The sequence below is a fragment of the Strongylocentrotus purpuratus genome, unplaced genomic scaffold (assembly GCF_000002235.5).
Source record: "Strongylocentrotus purpuratus isolate Spur 01 unplaced genomic scaffold, Spur_5.0 spur5_scaffold_8, whole genome shotgun sequence".
In the NCBI taxonomy this organism is placed as follows: domain Eukaryota; kingdom Metazoa; phylum Echinodermata; class Echinoidea; order Camarodonta; family Strongylocentrotidae; genus Strongylocentrotus; species Strongylocentrotus purpuratus.
In genome coordinates this window covers 23,159,480-23,179,199 of record NW_022145614.1, presented here as the reverse complement: position 1 = coordinate 23,179,199, position 19,720 = coordinate 23,159,480, and the positions used below count along the sequence as shown (strand labels likewise).

The window sequence follows — 19,720 nt, the reverse complement described above, 5'->3', positions numbered from 1 at the left end:
TCTATTCGACGAGTAATACACATTGTTGAGGTTTCATCTTCCATAAACACTATTAATATGTTTGCGGGCAACACCGGGGTAGATATAGCATAATACTTCACCTGATATTCTTTGATATAAGCCTACATTTTCACATCGAGCAAGGATTAGTGGAGCCATAGAATTCAGAAAATCATGACAAAGGTATGTTCTCATGCACGGCAGAGGAAACCACCGAGGAGGAGGTGGTATGTGGGTGATCAGGCACTTGCTCAGCTCCGGGGAATATTTCGTTAAATCTATGGGGAAAAGGTTTAAGGTTGGAATGTTGATTTAGTTTGGGTTAACGTTTGGATTATGGTATTGTGAAAAGTATAATGTACCAACTCTAGGGGAAGAAATGCATTTATGGATTAGAATGACACTGCAAGAGTGTACTAGATTGGCAGAGAAAAGAGACGTGTGGAAAACTGCTAACAACCTCCGAGCTGGGAGAAGATACCTTGATAGATTCATCCCGGAGATCCATGTTATGGTATGGTATAGTGTTTGGGGTTAGGAACTCGGTTAATGAAGGAAATTGGCAACCGAGGATAATTGACGCCGGACCATGTGTCGTCATTCAATATCCATACGGGGGTTAAATATTTGTCTCTATCCTTGTATTAAAAAAAAATGATGATTAATGTCTTCTCTGTTTTTCTGGATGAAAGTTACACAAATTCTGCACCTTTCTATAATATTCGCTTATGGGACCAGTATACCTTTCTCAAAAATTTTGTTGTTTGTTTTACAGCTTTGTTAGGGTCAAAGTTGCTGTTAATGAATTAATATTATTAACCCATGAAATTTAAGAATTCCAGTCCTAATTCGTTAAGACATAAACATGACTTGAGAGAAGAAATTTATCCTTGTACCCTCGGGGACTTTAATATATAAATTATTTAAATTATAATATTCATACTCTCTCACTGGCATGTATGTTATTTTCTCAGGATGGAGAAGTAAAGAACGATCCAGCAGCAAGAGGCAGCAAAATGAATGTCGGAAGAACCTCGAAAGGTATTCTGTATCGTGTGGAGAATGGAATAGCGACCATCACACTCAACAGACCAAAGAAGAAAAATGCTTTCACACCACAGGTCAGAAGACGGGAAGTAGATATGAATGAGATAAAGCATAGAGGGAAAGAGGGAAGGAAGAGAGGAGGGTGAGGGAGCGAGAGAGATAGGGGATGGGTGTGTGTTTGCGTGGGCATGCATATGTGTATGTTTGTGGAGAAGAGAGTGAGTGAGTGAGAGAGAGAAAGAGAGAGGGAGAGAGAGGGAGAGGGAGAGAGAGCGAGAGAGAGAGAGAGAGGGAGAGAGAGAGAGAGAGAGAGGGGGGGGGGGTGGAAGAGCTCATGTTTATGTGGTATGTGTGTATATGTAAGAAGAAGAAGAAGAAGAGAAGGGTTAGGGATAAAAAAGGAAGTCTGATGATTTCCACATAAATGTTTAAATATTGAATGCAGCCGTTGATATCCCACTCTGTGGAAAAACCCATCCACACCTTAACCTAGAGCATTGTGATTTAATTATCTCTGCGCCAGAATTTGTGTGAAAATGGTAATGATAATAATAATAATAATATTAGTGATAATAATGATAATGATAATGATAATAATATTGATAAGTATTCTTGTTTACTCAGGGTAGCCTTATCGGTATTAATATTGTTCTCACTGAGGGCCCTGCAATCATATTTTTACCCCAGCTTCAGCCGAGCTACCATGAAAAAGTGCACAAACATCGTATTTGATATAAAGATATGAAATATTCGTTAGACTACAGATTAAACAAAGTTCTTACAAATCAAGTAATACATTATCGGCTAAATTCGACTAGTTTCTCACAGTGCTTTCATCACTATGTATTTTTCTTTAAAGATGTACCTTGATCTACAAGGTGCTCTCATTGCAGCAGGGCAAGATGATAATGTAGTCATTGCCGTAATCACAGGTTAGTAATATAGTATGAGTTTTAAACCATGTAAAACTTTGACATAAAAGGGGTATATAATAACATTTGATGCTAATGTCGTTTTTATTAAGAACTATATGATAGAGACCAGTTTCAGATAACTGCACCGTAATTCGTAGACTTTTCATTATCCTCCTTTCAAAATGATGTAATCAATTATCTACAGATAATCTCAATCATTATCTAACAAATGGTATAATAATGGTGTTGTGATCATACGATTATTAAGCTGCATTACTTTTACCATGTTGCTGTTTTTCTCACGAACCTATAATTATGGTGGGTAAACTACTATCAGAAACTTTCTATGGAGATTATTGATTGGAATCTAAGAAATGTCTACAAAACAATGCCAATATTCTACATTAGATAAGTATGAACCTTGTTATGCACGTCCGATGGCATTTTGTGACATTTTTTGTGCGGAATCGTGTTTTCCATGCTGTGGTGTCAAATGTGTTTGCAGTTAATGAGGATTTTGTCTTTGCCTCCAAACTCAAACCGAACTCACCTGTGGCAGGAAGTTTAAACTGTTCTATTCCCGCATGCATGACAATCGCCTCCACTGCCAATACCACCACTACCAATACCACCACTACCACTACCACCACTACCACTACCACTTCTACTATCTACATAATTTTCCTCTTCTACCTCCCTGTCTTCCTAACCTTACTTTCCAATTCTGCGTAATATTTAACGACATTGAAGAAGTGCAAGAAGATAAATCTTCATTTCCATTCTTGCCCATCACCATTACCAACATCCCCTTTTCCTCCATGTTTTCCCTATACCCTTCCCCCCATCTTTAATAATATTTAATTACCCACAAAAACCATGTATGATTACAAGTGGGATTGTTGTTAAATTCATCACTCTTCTTCTTCTGCAGCCACTGGTCACAATGTTTTGCGGTTTCTTTCAGACTTATTTTTTCTTCCTTCAGAAATTGAGATTCCCAATCCGTATGATTGTGTACAATTCACAAATAATCCTACAAACGAATCAGTGCAAAGTGCAAAACATCAATACATTTTGGGTGCCGGAAATTATGTTTTTCACTAATATGAGTAAACGATTAATTTGAGATGAATAAATACATTTTTATTAGTTTTAGTTAAGATTGATTGATAACAAACAGGGGTAGAGGAAATAAACTAATACATCAAATTGTCAAAGTTCTTTGAAATACTTCCTATCTTTCCTAAGGTGTTGGGGACTATTACTGTAGTGGGAATGATCTTGGGAATTTCACGACAGTTGACATCACTAATTTGGAAGAGGCGTCAAAACAACAGAGCCTTCTATTAGAGTGAGTATACAGTTCAGATTGGGACGGTACACTCTCTTGAAGTTGTGCATAGTACAGTATTTAATAATAATAATATTCCGCTTTTATATAGCGCCCAATACATCAATCAATAGCGTGTCTAAGCGCTGTACAGACATATTATTACCCTGTTTATCTGATTCATGCTCACCCGCACACAATGTATGCACATTCTCCACTCCCGTGGGAGCATTCCAGTCTGTCGCCATTTTAAAAGTGCACACTTGCTCATCCAACCACGTTGACTTTCGCATCCTACCGGGTACTATATACCCATTTAACATTTTCGAAAGCCCATGCACAATAGCCTCTGCAACCAAACGATATCGAAATGCTTAGACTAGCTAATGCTACGGTCACAAAGGTTCGTACGAATGATAATTTCGTACGAATCTCCCTGTTTTTTTATTGTCTTCCCGAATTTCCATTGTCTGAAAAACGTTCGTACGGCGTTCGTAGCAGTTCGTATTGGCATTTGTGACCGAGGCTTTAAGGAGAGTTTGATTTCAGAATGAGATAAATCCTGTATTGGTGAATTAAATAAAAATAAAACTGAATAGATCACATTGTGATTCGAGGCCAGACAAGTCACCAATCCATTCATCTACTGTCTATCTTCATTATTGTAATCCTTCTGAACTTTAATCCCTATTTTCTGGCTTTTACCTCGGCAGGAGATTTGTAAATGCCTTCATCGATTTCCCGAAGCCTCTGATTGCAGCAGTGAACGGGCCTGCCATTGGTATTGCTGTAACTACATTGGCGCTGATGGATGTTGTCTTCGCCTCTGACAGAGTAAGTTCATATTCTATAAACCGAATCCTGGTGGCGCCAAAAACCAACCTCATTCTTGGAACACTTGACTGAAAATGGGAAGGTCGTGGGTTCGAACCCTGGCGTGGTATTAGTGTCTTTTGGAAAAGAAAATTGATCTACATTTGCCACTCTTCATCTAAGTGTTAAATGGGTATCGGTGGGACGAATTTTCTGAATGCTGTGAGTACTGACATCGAAGATTCTATGATATCTGTAATGGTCAAAATTTGAATAGATTATGGAACTATGACAATTGTTATTGTTCCTATACCTGACCCACCTGGCAAGATGAAAAATTACAATATACTGTGAGAGGATAACAGTTAAGAAATGAAAAGACTTAAATGAAGCTTTAATTCATTTGATATTTTCAGGCAAAATTTCACACCCCTTTCGCTGCTCTTGGTCAGAGTCCAGAAGGATGCTCTTCCTATACTTTCCCCAAGATTATGGGAGCAGCGAAGGTGAGATAAATTAGTTACGGATGATTTTGGTGATGCTTGGAAGGTCTTAATGGTATACTTATGCCTTTATGTAATGATACATGCGTACTAGATGGTGTACAAACTTGTACAAAAGTTTCTCTGTTATTTTACATAACAGAGACAGATATAAATTATGGAAAGGGGCACATACGTGGTGTGGGTTTAAAATACTTGCATAGATCCATAATTACAGGCTATGTATACCGTGGGATGTGCCTTAAAAGGACGTCACATTGCCTTATAAGGATGTCACACATAGAGGTCCACGTTCTCGTCGTGTAAACCTAGAGTCCCTAATGTCATTACCCGATGGGTCCCATTGTATTTCCTATAGAAATCTGTAATAGATTATGTAATATGCCATTACCACGTTCACGCATTTCAAAATGTGACTTGCTAGGCTATTGATGGTGACGTGGGTTGCTTCTTTGAAAGAATTTGAGCTCGTGTTAAATAATGTTTCCCGATTACGTTTATCTTTACACTTATCACCTACTGAGGGTCTTTACCATCGTTATTTTACAGGCGAATGAGATACTGTTATTTGGTAAGAAGCTGACCGCCCAGGAGGCGTTTGACCGTGGTCTGGTCACAGAGGTCATTCCTGATGCTCAGTTCAGAGAGACAGTGGACAAGAAGGTCAAGGAATATGCTCAACTTCCTAGAAACGTATGTTATGTACACAATTATATAATCAAGGGTAGAATATTAACCAATTTATGAGGGAAATAATGATGGAAATTTAAGTTGTATGACACATTCTTCGGCGACAACCTACACTAATCTAATTCTAAACTTAAACGTCAAACAAAATCCTATACCCAAACCTTACCCTAAATCTAGCCTAAAACCCAATCGCAACCTTTAATCCAAGCCTATTATATCTTTTACGAAAAGTTGTAGCCTTATGCACGTCAAAGAATTGATTTACTTGTTGCTGTTGTGCTACAGTACACTCTCTCAAAGTGAAACTAAATATAATTCCCTTTATTGAGTCGAAATGTTAAAACACTTGGTCTGTTCAAAACATTTGATTATTTTCTAGGAACAATGACATATCAATATTGCCTTAGTAACTGCTTCACGATGATTCTTCATTATGTACCTTTTTATTATTTTATCTAAAGAATTTAAATTTAGAGTAAGTAACATTAACATCGACATTGGTAATATCTATATCATTAATGTCTTCAATGAAACCTTCTCATAACAATTACCTTTGTGTAATGCATTTTTATATCATTCCATTAACATTCGCCTGCGAAATTCGAGTGCAAAGAAAAGGTCAAATTCAATTTTAAAGAGAATTTCACAAATTGTGCAATATTTTCGTACCCCGATTTGTTAGATATTACTTTCCTTCCAGCCGCCCTTATCGCCACTATCATAATATTGAGACCTTCAGGTCACAACTCCCAAAAGCACCGCTTGTTTTTAGGACATCGCTAGGGCGCTGCTGAAGTTTTTTGCGCGGAGTTAAAATCCGGGCGGCGCCTGCTCACTTTCACTCGCCACCCAAAGTACGCTCGGTGTCCGAGCGGACGCCGCCCGGGCACCGACCCAATCGAGCGTTCGCCGTCGGGCGATTTAGGTCAAAAATCGAAGCCGCTAGGTCAAAGGCTGCTGAGCAGTCGCCGCCCGGTCGCCGCTCGGTCCCCGCAGGGAGATCAGTCGGTCACTGGGCGGCGATTCCAAAATCGGTCGGCAGCCTTTGACCTAGCGGCTTCGATTTTTGACCTAAGTCGCTCGACGGCGAACGCTCGATTAGGTCCGTGCCCGGGCGGCGAACGCCCGGGCACCGAGTGTATTTTGGTGCCCCGCCGATCACCGGCCGGCCGCCAGGTAATTTCGTTAAAATCGCCCGGTGGTCGATGGGAGATCGCTCGGGAATCTGTGGGTCATCAGTCGGTCACTGCCAGGACGCAGCCCGGAGAAGCTCCCCGATTTCGCCAAATTTGACCTAAAATCGACCGGCGACCGACGGGAAATCGACAGGGCACCGCCATTCATCGCTGGGGCTCTACAAACTGCTCGACTTCTCCAAAAATCGTTGGGCGATTCCTAAATTCCGGCGGCGACCGAGGAGGCTACTATTCGGTCGGTCGCCGCTCTGAGTTATGACCATAGCTTTAGAGACCACCATGTATGTGTCGTATTTACTTGTTGTTTTATATCTTTATTTTATAATTTCTCTTCATTGGTCCAACAGTCTATGCGACTTTCCAAGAATCTGATTTGGGAGACCGAGAAAGAGCGCCTGTACAAGGTGAACCGAGCCGAGTGTGATCTCATTACAGAGAGATGGACATCAGACGAGTTTGCCCAGGCCATCATGAACTTCTTCTCAAAATCAAAGCTTTAATGAACTCATCCAAAATTATGAATTACACCCCGGAAATATCATGAATCATTATCTAAGACATTCTTGTTACCCATGATTTGGAAATTTATCAATGCAATTTAAAACATTGCATGTCTGTTTAAAATGTTTTCGTTTTATTGTAATTGTTATTTTGATTCTAGTAAAGCATAGTCTGTTTAGTCTGAGTACGGATATTCCAAGGATGGTCCCTATAAATCTGGTACTGAATTGACTTGAACTTATTAAGTTGTTTCGATAATTCTACTTATTAGCCATTCCTTACTTGCTTTCCACTCACTCTTTGAAGTAACACACGTCACTATAACGTCTTGTGTAATTTGTTCTATTTTTGTTTTTTCTTGAATTTTTAAAACCACAATGGTCTATTTACCCTGATTATTAGTTATTGACCGTGTTGTGTGTAAAATTGTACTTTTTGCAATATTGTATTCTACGTACTTTTAAGTTTGCTTGTAAACTGTGAACACTTCAGCCATTGATTGCTAATCACGATTTGTATTATGACATGAATTAAAAAAATAAAAATTAAATGTACCCCAAATGCTTACATTTCTTTTGAAGTCACTGGAAGAAGATATGTGTTGGTAATGTTTATCAATGATTCTCGTTCGCTATATGTTTGTTTGTGTGTATACGAACTGTATCTAACGTAGGCCTACTGTGTTTTTGACCTGGAAACATTAAATTAATTTGTGTGACCAAAACAAATTTCCATATATTCCTGTGAATTTGGGTGAAAAAAAAGAATTGAATTGAATTGAATTGAATTTACTCTCTGCTATCAATAAAACATGCTACTGCGGAAATCAGAGAACCAATTAAGCACATTTTGAAATATGTTTCAAATAATAATGGTACAGGTCGTTGTCGTAGGGACTTTTAATCATGGGGGGGGGGGGGGTAGGCAGCTCAAATAAATATGTCGGCAACCCCAAAATATTAATGAAACTGTTGAATGTGACAAAAACAGCTTAAAATTGGGAAGGGAAATACCCCCCACCCTGTCCCCACGTGAAACCCCAAATTTAATAATTTTAAGAACACAAGAAATATATTAAAGTTAATAAGGTGCCTCCCCGCCCCGACCCAAAATAAACAACGCGCAAATAGACGAGAAAGGTGATTATTCCCTTGATTTTTCCACCACCTCACTTGAATTATTATGGGCATCAACCCCCTTTGCCCCCCCCCCCCTCTTCCGGCGCCTTTGCCTGAAACATTATGTTTTGGGTCTAAGTAGAGCAAAGCGAGCACATCGAGTGTAGCTAATAACGGTGTGGGAGGGGGGGGGGGGGGTGGACAGAACCCCAGAAGCACAAAAACATTTGCGTTAGAACAAATTGTAGCCCGGTTTTCAAATTGTTTATCCCCTACCTATACGAATGATGTCCTTCCTGTTTGAGGTTATATTGTCCCCTTATTATTTATTATTTAGGCGAATGTGTTAAAATTTTAAACAGAGGATTCACATTTGCCTTTTAAGGGCTTAAATTTTAATCTAAAAAAAAAGCCTAATAAGGATACATCATACATGTAATATGTGTATCACTTACATTATTCAAGCATAATGTTTGTGAAGAACAGGGGTGGATCCAGCTAGTGGCATGAGGGGAGGGGGCCAATTCGTGACAAAATATTAAGCGGCGCATCTTTTTTAAAAACTTTGCTACTGGTGAAGGAAGTCGAGCTAGTAAAAGTGATTGCTAGTTTAATGTATTTAATCCAAGTAATGTGCTTTAATTAGGGCATTTCGGTTCTTTAGGGCATCTAGTGTGAAATAAATATAAAAATGAACGTATGTTTTTTTCTAGAATAGTCTATGTTAAACGTTTTAGTTTTTGTTTCATGATGGGCTATGATGTTTGTATTTCATATTTTATGATCGTAACACCGACCAACCAATCAACCAACCAATGTGGGTCTCTCTATCTTCGCGCCTCTTTCTCGCCTTACTTCAATCAACTGCTACATATAGATATCCCATATTCACACACCAATGAAAATACGAACAATAGTCATTCGACCTTCTTCGAGGAAATGAAAACAGAAATTTGACTTTCGCCTTGACAGGGACTCAAATATGTTCAAGTCCCATTGTGTTCTCCACACGGACACCGTTCATGCAACAACAAAGCAGAGCTGAAATAACAAATATATCAATAAGAAAAATAACACGGCTTATTGATGTATACAATGGTTAGGAGATACATTGTGGGAAGGAGATACATTGCCTGACTCGAATCTCTCTGGTCATGTTATATGCTCACATTTCTATTTGCACCATTCAATTTTATTGTCCGCGGGAAGGAAGACGAAAAAGGCGAGCAGAGTACATTATCGTGCTTTTTTTGGTTTAAATACCGAATTGACTATGAGGATGGATGACCGAAAGGAACGGTGCCTTAGAATAATCTTCATATTCTTTCTAACCACCAGTGTTGTCCAGGGACAAGGGCAATACGGTAAGTATATATATATATATAGATTTCTTACAATCTGAGACACCATCACCACAATCGTCATCAACTGCGGAACCTTGGGTTCATACGAAAATCTCTGACTCAAAAAGCATGCGAACAATTAATCCATGCATTAATCTCATCCCGCTTAGATTTTTGTGATTCTATTCTATTTGGACTCACAAAACAGCAGCAAGACAGACTGCAATCCCTCCAAAATTCCAGTGCAAGACTCCTTACTTTCACACCAAGAATGTCTTCTATTACGCCTATATTACGCTCTCTTCACTGGCTACCTGTCCAGAAAAGGGTCCACTTCAAAATTATGTTACTTGTCTATCGGGCTCTCCATGGAATCTCGCCACAATACATTAAAGACTCACTACACTCCTACAATCCAACTCGTACCTTAAGATCTGGAAGTGATAATTTGCTGCAAATTCCCCGTACCCGTCATTCATGGGGAGACCATGCTTTTTCACATGCAGCAGCCAAATTATGGAATAAGCTTCCCTCATCACTTCGCTGTTTTGCAACATACTCTGCCTTTAAAACTCGTCTTAAGACTTACCTATTCCATCTGTAACCCAGTATTTCCTTAAGTTGTATAAGTTTATTTTACTAAATCCATAATTGATATGTTTTTTGTATATACATTTGAAATTAATTAGTTATCACCCTTTAGTCTCATTGGCTGCCTGTGTGGGGCCTGTTGGCCTCAGATGCTAGAGCTTCTGTGAATAATGTGCTGACTGGGCTAGTCCCTTAAATTGTCAGTGAACGGAGCAGCTGGAGGGCACCGGGCCCCACCAGGCAGAGCTGACGATTGAAATGGGTTATAACAAAATATCGCAAAAAATATTGCAAAATTATTTACTTTACTTGTATCAAAGAGAACTGTTGCTGAGCTAGCGCCATGAGCGTCCCTGGACGGTGTGTGCGCTCTATAAGTTTACACTATTATTATTATTATTATCATCATCACCACCACAATCAAAACATCATCACTATTATGGTCATCATCACCACCACAATCAAAACATCATCACTATTATGATCATCATCACCACCACAATCAAAACATCATCACTATCATGATCATCATCACCACCACAATCAAAACATCATCACTATTATGATCATCATCACCACCACCACAATCAAAACATCATCACTATTATGATCATCATCATCACCACCACAATCAAAACATCATCATTATTATGATCATCATCACCACCACAATCAAAACATCATCACTATTATGATCATCACCACCACAATCAAAACATCATCACTATTATGATCATCACCACCACAATCAAAACATCATCACTATTATGATCATCATCACCACCACAATCAAAACATCATCACTATTATGATCATCATCACCACCACAATCAAAACATCATCACTATTATGATCATCACCACCACAATCAAAACATCATCACTATTATGATCATCATCACCACCACAATCAAAACATCATCACTATTATGATCATCACCACCACAATCAAAACATCATCACTATTATGATCATCATTACCACCACAATCAAAACATCATCACTATTATGATCATCATCACCACCACCACCATCACCATCAGCATTCTTTGAATAATCATATCACAAATTCTGTATTCAGCACAAGTATTACAAATAAAACATATCTGCAAATGCAATCCACTTTAGTTAATTTATTGAAAACCAGCAAAAAATAAGAGAAATATGTGAGAATCTAGTAAAACCAGACGATCAAAAACAAACTGAAATTGAGCCAATAATTTTAGAGTACTTCAGTAAGAATAAAAGAAGAGTGTTTATAACGGCAAAGATAAACGCATCGCATTATTTGATGTTTATATCATTTAAGAATGTATTTTCTGATAATATATGTAAAACAAATCTGTTCCTTTCTATTCAGAATGTCTCACCAACCCATGTTCATCTGGGGAGATATGTTACGACCGATCTGGTTCGACCGAATCGACCCATGTCTGCGAGTGCCAAAGTGGCCAAGGATATAACTGCGACCAATCTTGTAAGTTGAACATACATACATTCGATGCCATTTGGATTCGATTCATTTGAGGCTCCTTCCCTTCTCCGTTCATTTTCATATCCACCGTGACGGTCATGAATAAACTTTAAAACGACTAAATAAGTAGAGACGCTGGTTTCTGCTTTCTGATTCAGGAATAGAATAGTACTACGCCTATTTTTATGAATTAAACTTGGTATAACATCAGAATATCATCGGCAGCCTTTATAAGAATGTTAGAATTCGGAAATGTAAACCCATATGCTTCAGTGTCACTTCACATCTATCAAATTGTCTTTTAGCCTTGTTTTGATTACCTCCTACATGACCATGATGACGAAGAGTTACCTACAATCCACTTTGTTTGCAAAACATAATCATAGTAAGCAACTTTATTTCAATTATTATGGGCGTCATCGTGAGATGAGTCATCTTGCATCAATTTTAGTTTGAGTTTATAGTACATCCTATCACCTAATCAGGAGCAGCTGAGCGTCTTTCAAAGAGGGGGGGGGGGGGGACCAATAAAAAGGGATTTCCTCAAAGTCAAACCTTAAAGCGAAAATATAACATTTGTCGACATTGGTAAATTCCCCTATAGCATTGTGATTAAATTATCAGGAATGATTTTGATATTTTCTCTCTTTACATGGTCGAAGATTCTGCTTAAGCATCATACTTTGCAGTTGGGTGTGATGGTCTGAATAATCATTTACGAGCGTGCGAAGCGAGCGAGCAAAAATTTCAAAATTTGTGAGGTCGCAGTGCAAAAATTACATTTTATGTAGAGAAAAAAAACATCAACCCTGAAAGGGTTTTACTTGAAAAGACCTTTAATAACGACATAATCATTTAAACTATAACGTGGAGCGAGCGCAACGAGCGAGCTATGGCGAGAATTAAAGAAAAAGTTGCTCTTAGTCACTTTAAATTAGGAGCAAATTATATGGTGAAAATGAAAAGAGGCACTTATCAATAGGGAAATGACACTTATTTCAAAAGATACGGAGTACGTGTCAAATTTAAAAATATCGGAAATGGGGCATTTTTCGCACCTGAAATGGCACAGTACCCCCACTTTTTCAAGTATTCCTAAAAGTGACCTTTTTTTAAAACTTTGACAAGTGTCCCTATTAATTTGTATAAGTGCCCCTTCCTTTTTCACCTCTAATAGGTGCCACTTTTATTTTGAAACGTGTCCCTTTTCCCTCGACAAATGTGTCGAGTATAATGTGTCAAAGTGTCCAATATCCATTCTCATATAAAGTGCCCCTATTTAGGTACGAGAAGTGCCTCTTTTCACTTTTGATGAGTGTCCCATTCACCGCTGAGAAGTGCCCTATTTAAATCTGAGAGGTGCCCCTTTTACTTTGTGTCCCTTCTCCTTTTAATAACTACCCCTTTTCCATTGACAAGTTCATATTCAACCAAAAAGAGCCCCTTCCCTTCTCATAAGTGCCCATGTTCATCTCTGGTAAATGACCCTTTCGGGTACGAGAAGTTACTGCTTTTAACTTCAGATAAGTGCCCCCTTCAACTCCGATGATTTGCCCTTATTCAGATTTCCATTTGTTATAATTGCCACTTTTCATTCTCATTTGTGCCCCTTTTCAGGTGCGTTAAGTGCCCCTTTTCACCTCTGATAATTTCCCTTTAACAATGATACGTGCCCCTTTCCCTTGCTTATTAGGGACCTATCCCCTTGTCACTTCTAAAAAATCCCTTATCAAGATAAGTTTCCCCTCGCTCGCTCGCATTTATAGATGATATAATTATGTTACTTATCAAAGGTCTTTTCACTTTTCCGTTATGAGAATGTGGTAATAACCCCAACAGGATTGGGTTTTTTCCTTTTCATAAGATGTAAGTTTTCGCACTGCGACCTCACACATCTAATAATTTTTCCTCGCTCGCTTCAATCGCTCGCAAATGAATTTTCCGACCATTACACCCAACTACAAAGTATGATGCTTAAACACTATCTTGTATGATGTATACAGAGAAAAAATATCGAAATCATCCCCGTTAATCTAATCCCAATGTAGGGTTATATACCAATGTCAAAAGAATTGTAAATTTTCGCTTTCAGATTTCCCATTGTATGTGTGCTTCCCCTCCCCCTCACTTTGAAAGTCGCTCCGCCACCCCTGCCTATCAAATTTTAATAGGGGCGTGTATAAGAGGTGAACAGGGGCATATATGAGAAAAGGGGAGTGCTCTTATTAAACAGGAAAAGGGGACAAATACCAAAATGAAAAAGGGCACCTACTTGAAAGAAAAAACAGGCACGTGTCAAAATAAAAGGGGCGCTTATTAGAAGTCGTAAGTGGAACTCATAATAATGTGTTTCGGGCACCTATTTAAAATAAAAAGTGGCACTTACCTGAAGTAAAAGTATCATGCATTTTTCCTATGTGAAAAGGTGCACTTTGGGGGAACTTGAAAAGGTGGGTATAGGGGGGGGGGGTAGAGGGCGCAGTACACTGGGGAGTGTACTATGCCATCTATCCCACCCCCGGGAACACCGCCTCTGCATTTGCAGATCTTTGTAGATCTTAAAGTGACTCGGTAACATTGTTGAAGGTTAATGAAAAAAATGCGTTATTTTTGTATTCCTTCTACTGTATAAACCCTCTATCATCCAACAAATCCTGAAAAAGTTCTCAAACCACAAAGATATTTATGTTTTTTTTAAGGTGTCACTGTGAGACACCCTCTAAACAGTAAATTACCCCTCTCATTTTTTAATTTTCTCGAGTGTTTTTTCATGAAAATAAGACAGGGTTTAAACATCTTTCAACACTTTAATGTCTGGAATAGTATATAGAGCCAATTCATTGCTTTGTGACGATTAAATTCACCCAAAATGTCATTAAATATTGTGATTACATATTTATATAATAGAGATTTAAAGAATCGATCAGATTCGTTTTTCCAATTGTTATCTTTAATAATGGTCTGTTTTCACTCAAGCGTTCAGAATATCTTTAATTGTACATCTAGCATTGAAGTCACTACCTTAGCGCCATGTTCTCTCATCTGAACGAAGTTACCAAGTCCCTTTAATGAGTACTTATCTCGAAATACCAACAAATTATGGCTTAATTATTTCATTATCACCAATTGCAGCTGACGCAACAACAATAACTTGCTATGGCCCCAGTTGCCGCAGCGGAATATTCGAATCGCCGTCATATCCTAACCCCTACGTTGCTCGAGACAGGATCTTGTACCTACTATTCATCCCTGGCGCCACTCGGATCATGTTCACATTCAACGAACCATTCGAAGTTGAAGAATTCAAGGACGAACTGACGGTAGGTCCAGGACTGGTAGTAGACTTCAATCTGGACTTACGTGAAGAAATTATTCCAGAGCGCCAAGTCCATTTCTTCTCAGGGAACATCGTCCCTAAGAATTTTAGTCTTGATGATACGGACTCGGCCTGGTTGTATTTCACGACAGATAAGAGTGTGGAGAATGCTGGTTTTCAAGTGAACTGGACAAGCGCAGGTAAGCACTTCCTGATTGGTAAAATGATTTTCTCTATTGTGAGCAAAGTTTTTTGTGTCCCACAGCTATTGCACAATATTGATAAAAAGGTCATCGTCAAAGATAATTTAACACAGAATTAAAAAGTACTATATGATTTGTTGACGACGATGTCTTCCTTGATACGGACCCTTGAGTAATTCATCATTAAAGGTAATACAAAGTTTTGGGAAATTTAAAAATTGGGTGGATAGTGAATCTTTACAATTTTGATATATTTGGATGCCCCTGTGGATGTACTATAAGCACTAAAAAAATTACCCCCTAAAACACTTCTGTTTTCGAGAAAAATTGAATATAAAAATTCACCGGTGCTCCCGGTAAATTTTGATAAATTTCAAATAGCGCCTACGGCCGTACAATGGTAGCTGCGACCATGAAAATCTCAGAATATGTAGTTGTGATATATAATTTTCAAACAGGAAAAGCTAATCGGTCGATTTTAGTCAAGAAACATTGTTTCATAGCTAAATTGATATCATGACCTTCAGAGGGAGCTATACAACATAAAGAGTTTATTATTTATAATTTCATAACTTTAGACTCGATTTCAATCGGGACAACGATCAATAAATATTGTAGGAACGCATATGCTTCCAATATGTTAATTTGAACTAAATTCATGACCCCATTTCAAAACTTTGTAATACCTTTAACATTCCTCCTGGATGTACGCACCCTACTCTTCAGTAGGGACTTTTAGATTTGCACGTCAACAGCTTTGACTGCAACGTGTGACAACATTATAAGGCACTGCGCATGCGTTACGTCGTCTCAGTCGGCGATCGAGAATGCGTCAACCTTGATTTTCCTAAATCTAGTACAAACATACATACATATTGATATTTATATGGCGCCTTTACATGCTCAAGGTACTAGTATGCCGCGTGCGCATAAAATATACAGTTCCTCAGGTAGACAAAGGAACATCCCTTCCCTGCTATTATGTAAAAATGTGTAGAACAGGTGTCACATGCATATTCACCTGTTCTACACATTTTCACCGTACATTCTACTTCATTTCCCTTCTCTTTTCTAGGATCAAAGCCAGTAGCAGGGGGAAACGATATAATGTTTTCAGTGAATGGCATTTTAGAAAAAGTGAAAAAGAGGGTTAATAATGAGAAGCAGTCTTTTCACATTTAACCAACGGTGTATAAGAACAGTTCCCCTCCAACCCCGCCCCAAATGATGCTGATGCACTCATTGTCTGAACCCGTGCCACGCCACTGTTCATTTTCATGGGCACTTTTTTAAAAAGATCAAGGTAACGTAATTGTGACGTAAAGTTTCTTGCACCTCAATTTGAAATGACTGTAATTCAACCTTCACAATTTATCCAGACCTGTCACCACCAGTAATCGTCTGCCCACAAGACATTACTGTGGGAGCATCGGCGGGTTTGCAAAACGCTTCTGTGACGTGGGTCGAACCGAAGGCTTCGGGACCGGTGTTCGTACAAAGCAAATACGATTCCGGGCACCTATTCGACATTGGACGCCACGCTGTGATCTACACGGCTACTGATGAAGCCGGCAACGAAGGTCAATGCTTCTTCTATGTCACTGTCGAGGGTAAGTCATTTTGTAAATTTTGTGTAACAGTAATGTCGCTTCAATTCTAAAAGGTTTTGATCTCACACATAGATATTAAGAAGCAGGTACAGGGTACCACTGTCAATTAGGTTCATTATTTCCTAGCTGTGTGGCACTCACAGAATTCTTTTCCTAAGAATTTTGTTTAGAGTGCAGTGACTAGAATAATGTTATTCCCATTTTAACCTTTTTCTGATTCGTATGGCGGAAAAAATTATGTAAAAGAGGTGAAGAAGAAAAAAAAGAAGACAGCAGAGAGAGAGAGAGAGAGGGAAAGAAATGACCCTGATTTTAACTTAAATTTTTTAGTACCCTATTTTTTTCATTCAAAACATAACCTTCAGGTGATCCAAACACCAACCTGGCACCTGTTATATCAGGTTGTCCGACGAGTAGAATACCGTCAATGTATAACACCAGTCTGCTGGCAACAGAGTCCCTTCCTGTCTTCTTCGATCCGCCCAACGCCACAAACCCGGCCAACACTAGCGACATAGAGGGGATGTCGTCGCAAACCCCAGGAGACTTGTTCGACCACGGTTTACACCTCGTGGTTTACATGTTCTGGAATAGTGATGGATTCGAAGCCGATTGCGTTATTCCCATCCAAGTTCAAGGTAAACAAAAAATTCCCGTCCCGAACAGAGCGATAATTTAAATCCATTTGGTTTAAACCAATCTGAACGCATTTTATAATATCCTTACAACAAAATAATCAGTAAACCGGACGTTAACCGTAATCACTTCTAATAGTAGCGGAACAACCCATGCCCCACTGCCACCAACATCAATCAGTACACCATTCCAGCTGAAAGATCTCAAATACCCTCTTTTATGTTTTTACGAAGTGGTATCCTCATCAGAGGCGAGAAACTGGCCTAAGAAGGCTCCAGATCCCCTAGTTTTGGCGTGTCTTCGGCAGGCTTCCTCGGGAAATTTTGATTTTGCACCCCCCGGCCCCCTTGATCAATTCTGTATTTGCTGTAAATAGAGACCACTGGGACTTAGGATTAATATCACTTTCCGATTTTCTTACAGAGGTTGACTTTTGTGCATCAGGTCCCTGTGACCCAATACGAGAAATTTGTCACCAAACTCCAACACATTTCTACTGCTTTGTAATTGAAGGTAAGTTAATTATAATTGACCTCGTTATCTAATCCGAAATACGATTGTAATGTAATTACTTTGGGTTTTTTGTTGAAAAGATTGTTATTTAATTTTCCAATATACACGTACATCTACGTTATGCTAATTTAATTGCCCGATTCACCCTTTGCAGCTGACTTCACCAAACCAGAGATTTTTGAATGTCCGGATGACATCCACGTCTTCGTTGCACCGTGGGAGCTCTTTGTGTCAGTGAACTGGACTGCACCGACAGCTACCGATGACTCCGGAAGAGTCATCCTAGAATCGTCTGAGACTTCTGGTGCTCTCTTCTCAACTCGCGGGATACCAGTCCATGTCACCTATGAAGCTAAAGACATGAACAATAAGTCGGCCAGTTGTTCTTTCACCGTAACTGTCACGGGTAAAATCAGAACCGACATTAAATCAGGGGAAATGTCATTTAGGTTAGAACGACAAGTTTCAATGAGCCCGTTTTTAGTATTGTCTGCGCATTGGTATGTAAAATAGAGTTTTGTAAAACATTGTAAAACCCATCGAGACGAATACTGGAAACGTTCTCATAAAAGTTATATTTACTATTCATATTGATCAACGGTACATTCTATGATTTACAGGTGGATGTATTGTTCTCAAGATAGCAAATAATAGTTATTCACGAAGTTCCTCCATTACTTTGGCAGTGAATATGTTCTAAAATGCTCAAATGGGGACATTTCCATGTTTAAAGGTCTTTGGATAACTGGAGTCATTTGTACCGTGTGCTAACTACGATCTGGTCTATTCTAAATATCACATATCATGTTAGTGAAACACTGCGAAATCTGTCGGGTTGGAAACGCAAAGGCAAGAATATTAACCATAGCTACAGTGTTGCGAAACCAATCTACTGCTATTGTATTTTTTTAAAGTATCCATGGCAATTTTTCCATCTTGCTAAAATCATGCATACTGATTTGAATAGTTTTTTTTTTATATTATCGCCCGGATTCTGCCATTTCTATTTCATTGTTTAATTCAGCTGACATCACCGGACCCACTCTATCTTGCCCCTCGGACATCATGATACCACTAATACCCCATTCACAGTGGTTTTGAAATTTGTAGCGGCGTTGTAGCGGAGCGGCGACACCGCCATAACACCGCTACAAATGCATTCACAGTAGAAAAGTTATCCCGCTGCAGCAGCGGGATAAATATCATGTACCCATTCACGCTGCAGCGGGTGATTTTTATTACCTCCGTAACAAACACGTGTATGCATGGCTCATGACCCGCGAGTGACCCCGATATGACCGGAAATACTTGCTTGAAATTGCGCGGTAAACATGTCAAGTTGCTTTTTGTATCCTCGATCATATTACTTTTTAAAAAACTAGCATTTTTATTGCTTCCAGTCAGAATATTTTAATTTTTTGAAGTGTGAAATATTTTTATTTGGATAATTATAATACCTACATAATAATAAAATCAATTTGAATCCACTGGTTACTTTATTTCTATTTCACTTTATGTTCCCCATTGCTGTAGAAAAGAGGTCAGTGATAGGTAAGTAAACAAATCACACGTGTTTGTCGCGGTGTTATAGCGGAGAGCCTTCACACTGAGTAAACACCGCGACAGCAGCGGGACTGTCCCGCTGCTGTAGCTAGGCGTCCCTAGCGATAGTTTGTGTCGGCGTTATCGCTAGGCGGTGTTATCCCGCGATAGTTTATAACGGGTCCGAGCCTTCACACTGAAGACAACACCGCGACAGCAGCGGGACAGTCCCGCTGCTGTCGCGGTGTTTGAGGCCACTGTGAATGGGGTATAAATGGGTCAAGTGCTCGAACCGTCACGTGGTCGGAGGTAACTGCGCATGATCCATCGGGTCCTGTGACAATCATCCAAAACTATCATCCAAATGCGAGTTTCCCATCT

At 39.1% G+C, this 19,720-nt stretch overlaps 2 protein-coding genes across 2 annotated transcripts; both read left to right on the top strand.

Annotated features, from left to right (window-relative positions):
• The first annotated feature begins 883 nt into the window (after positions 1-883).
• LOC115918391 (enoyl-CoA delta isomerase 2, mitochondrial-like) lies at positions 884-7,545 on the top strand. Its single transcript, XM_030976256.1, has 7 exons — positions 884-1,121; positions 1,907-1,979; positions 3,210-3,312; positions 4,005-4,125; positions 4,521-4,610; positions 5,157-5,300; positions 6,841-7,545. The coding sequence occupies exons 1-7, from the start codon at positions 960-962 to the stop codon at positions 6,991-6,993; spliced, it is 846 nt and encodes a 281-aa protein (XP_030832116.1). The 5' UTR covers positions 884-959; the 3' UTR covers positions 6,994-7,545.
• Positions 7,546-16,143: 8,598 nt separating this feature from the next.
• Positions 16,144-19,652, top strand: LOC115918387. Its single transcript, XM_030976104.1, has 6 exons — positions 16,144-16,648; positions 17,014-17,286; positions 17,708-17,797; positions 17,952-18,203; positions 18,822-18,888; positions 19,649-19,652. The coding sequence occupies exons 2-6, from the start codon at positions 17,076-17,078 to the stop codon at positions 19,650-19,652; spliced, it is 624 nt and encodes a 207-aa protein (XP_030831964.1). The 5' UTR covers positions 16,144-16,648; positions 17,014-17,075.
• Positions 19,653-19,720: the final 68 nt, after the last annotated feature.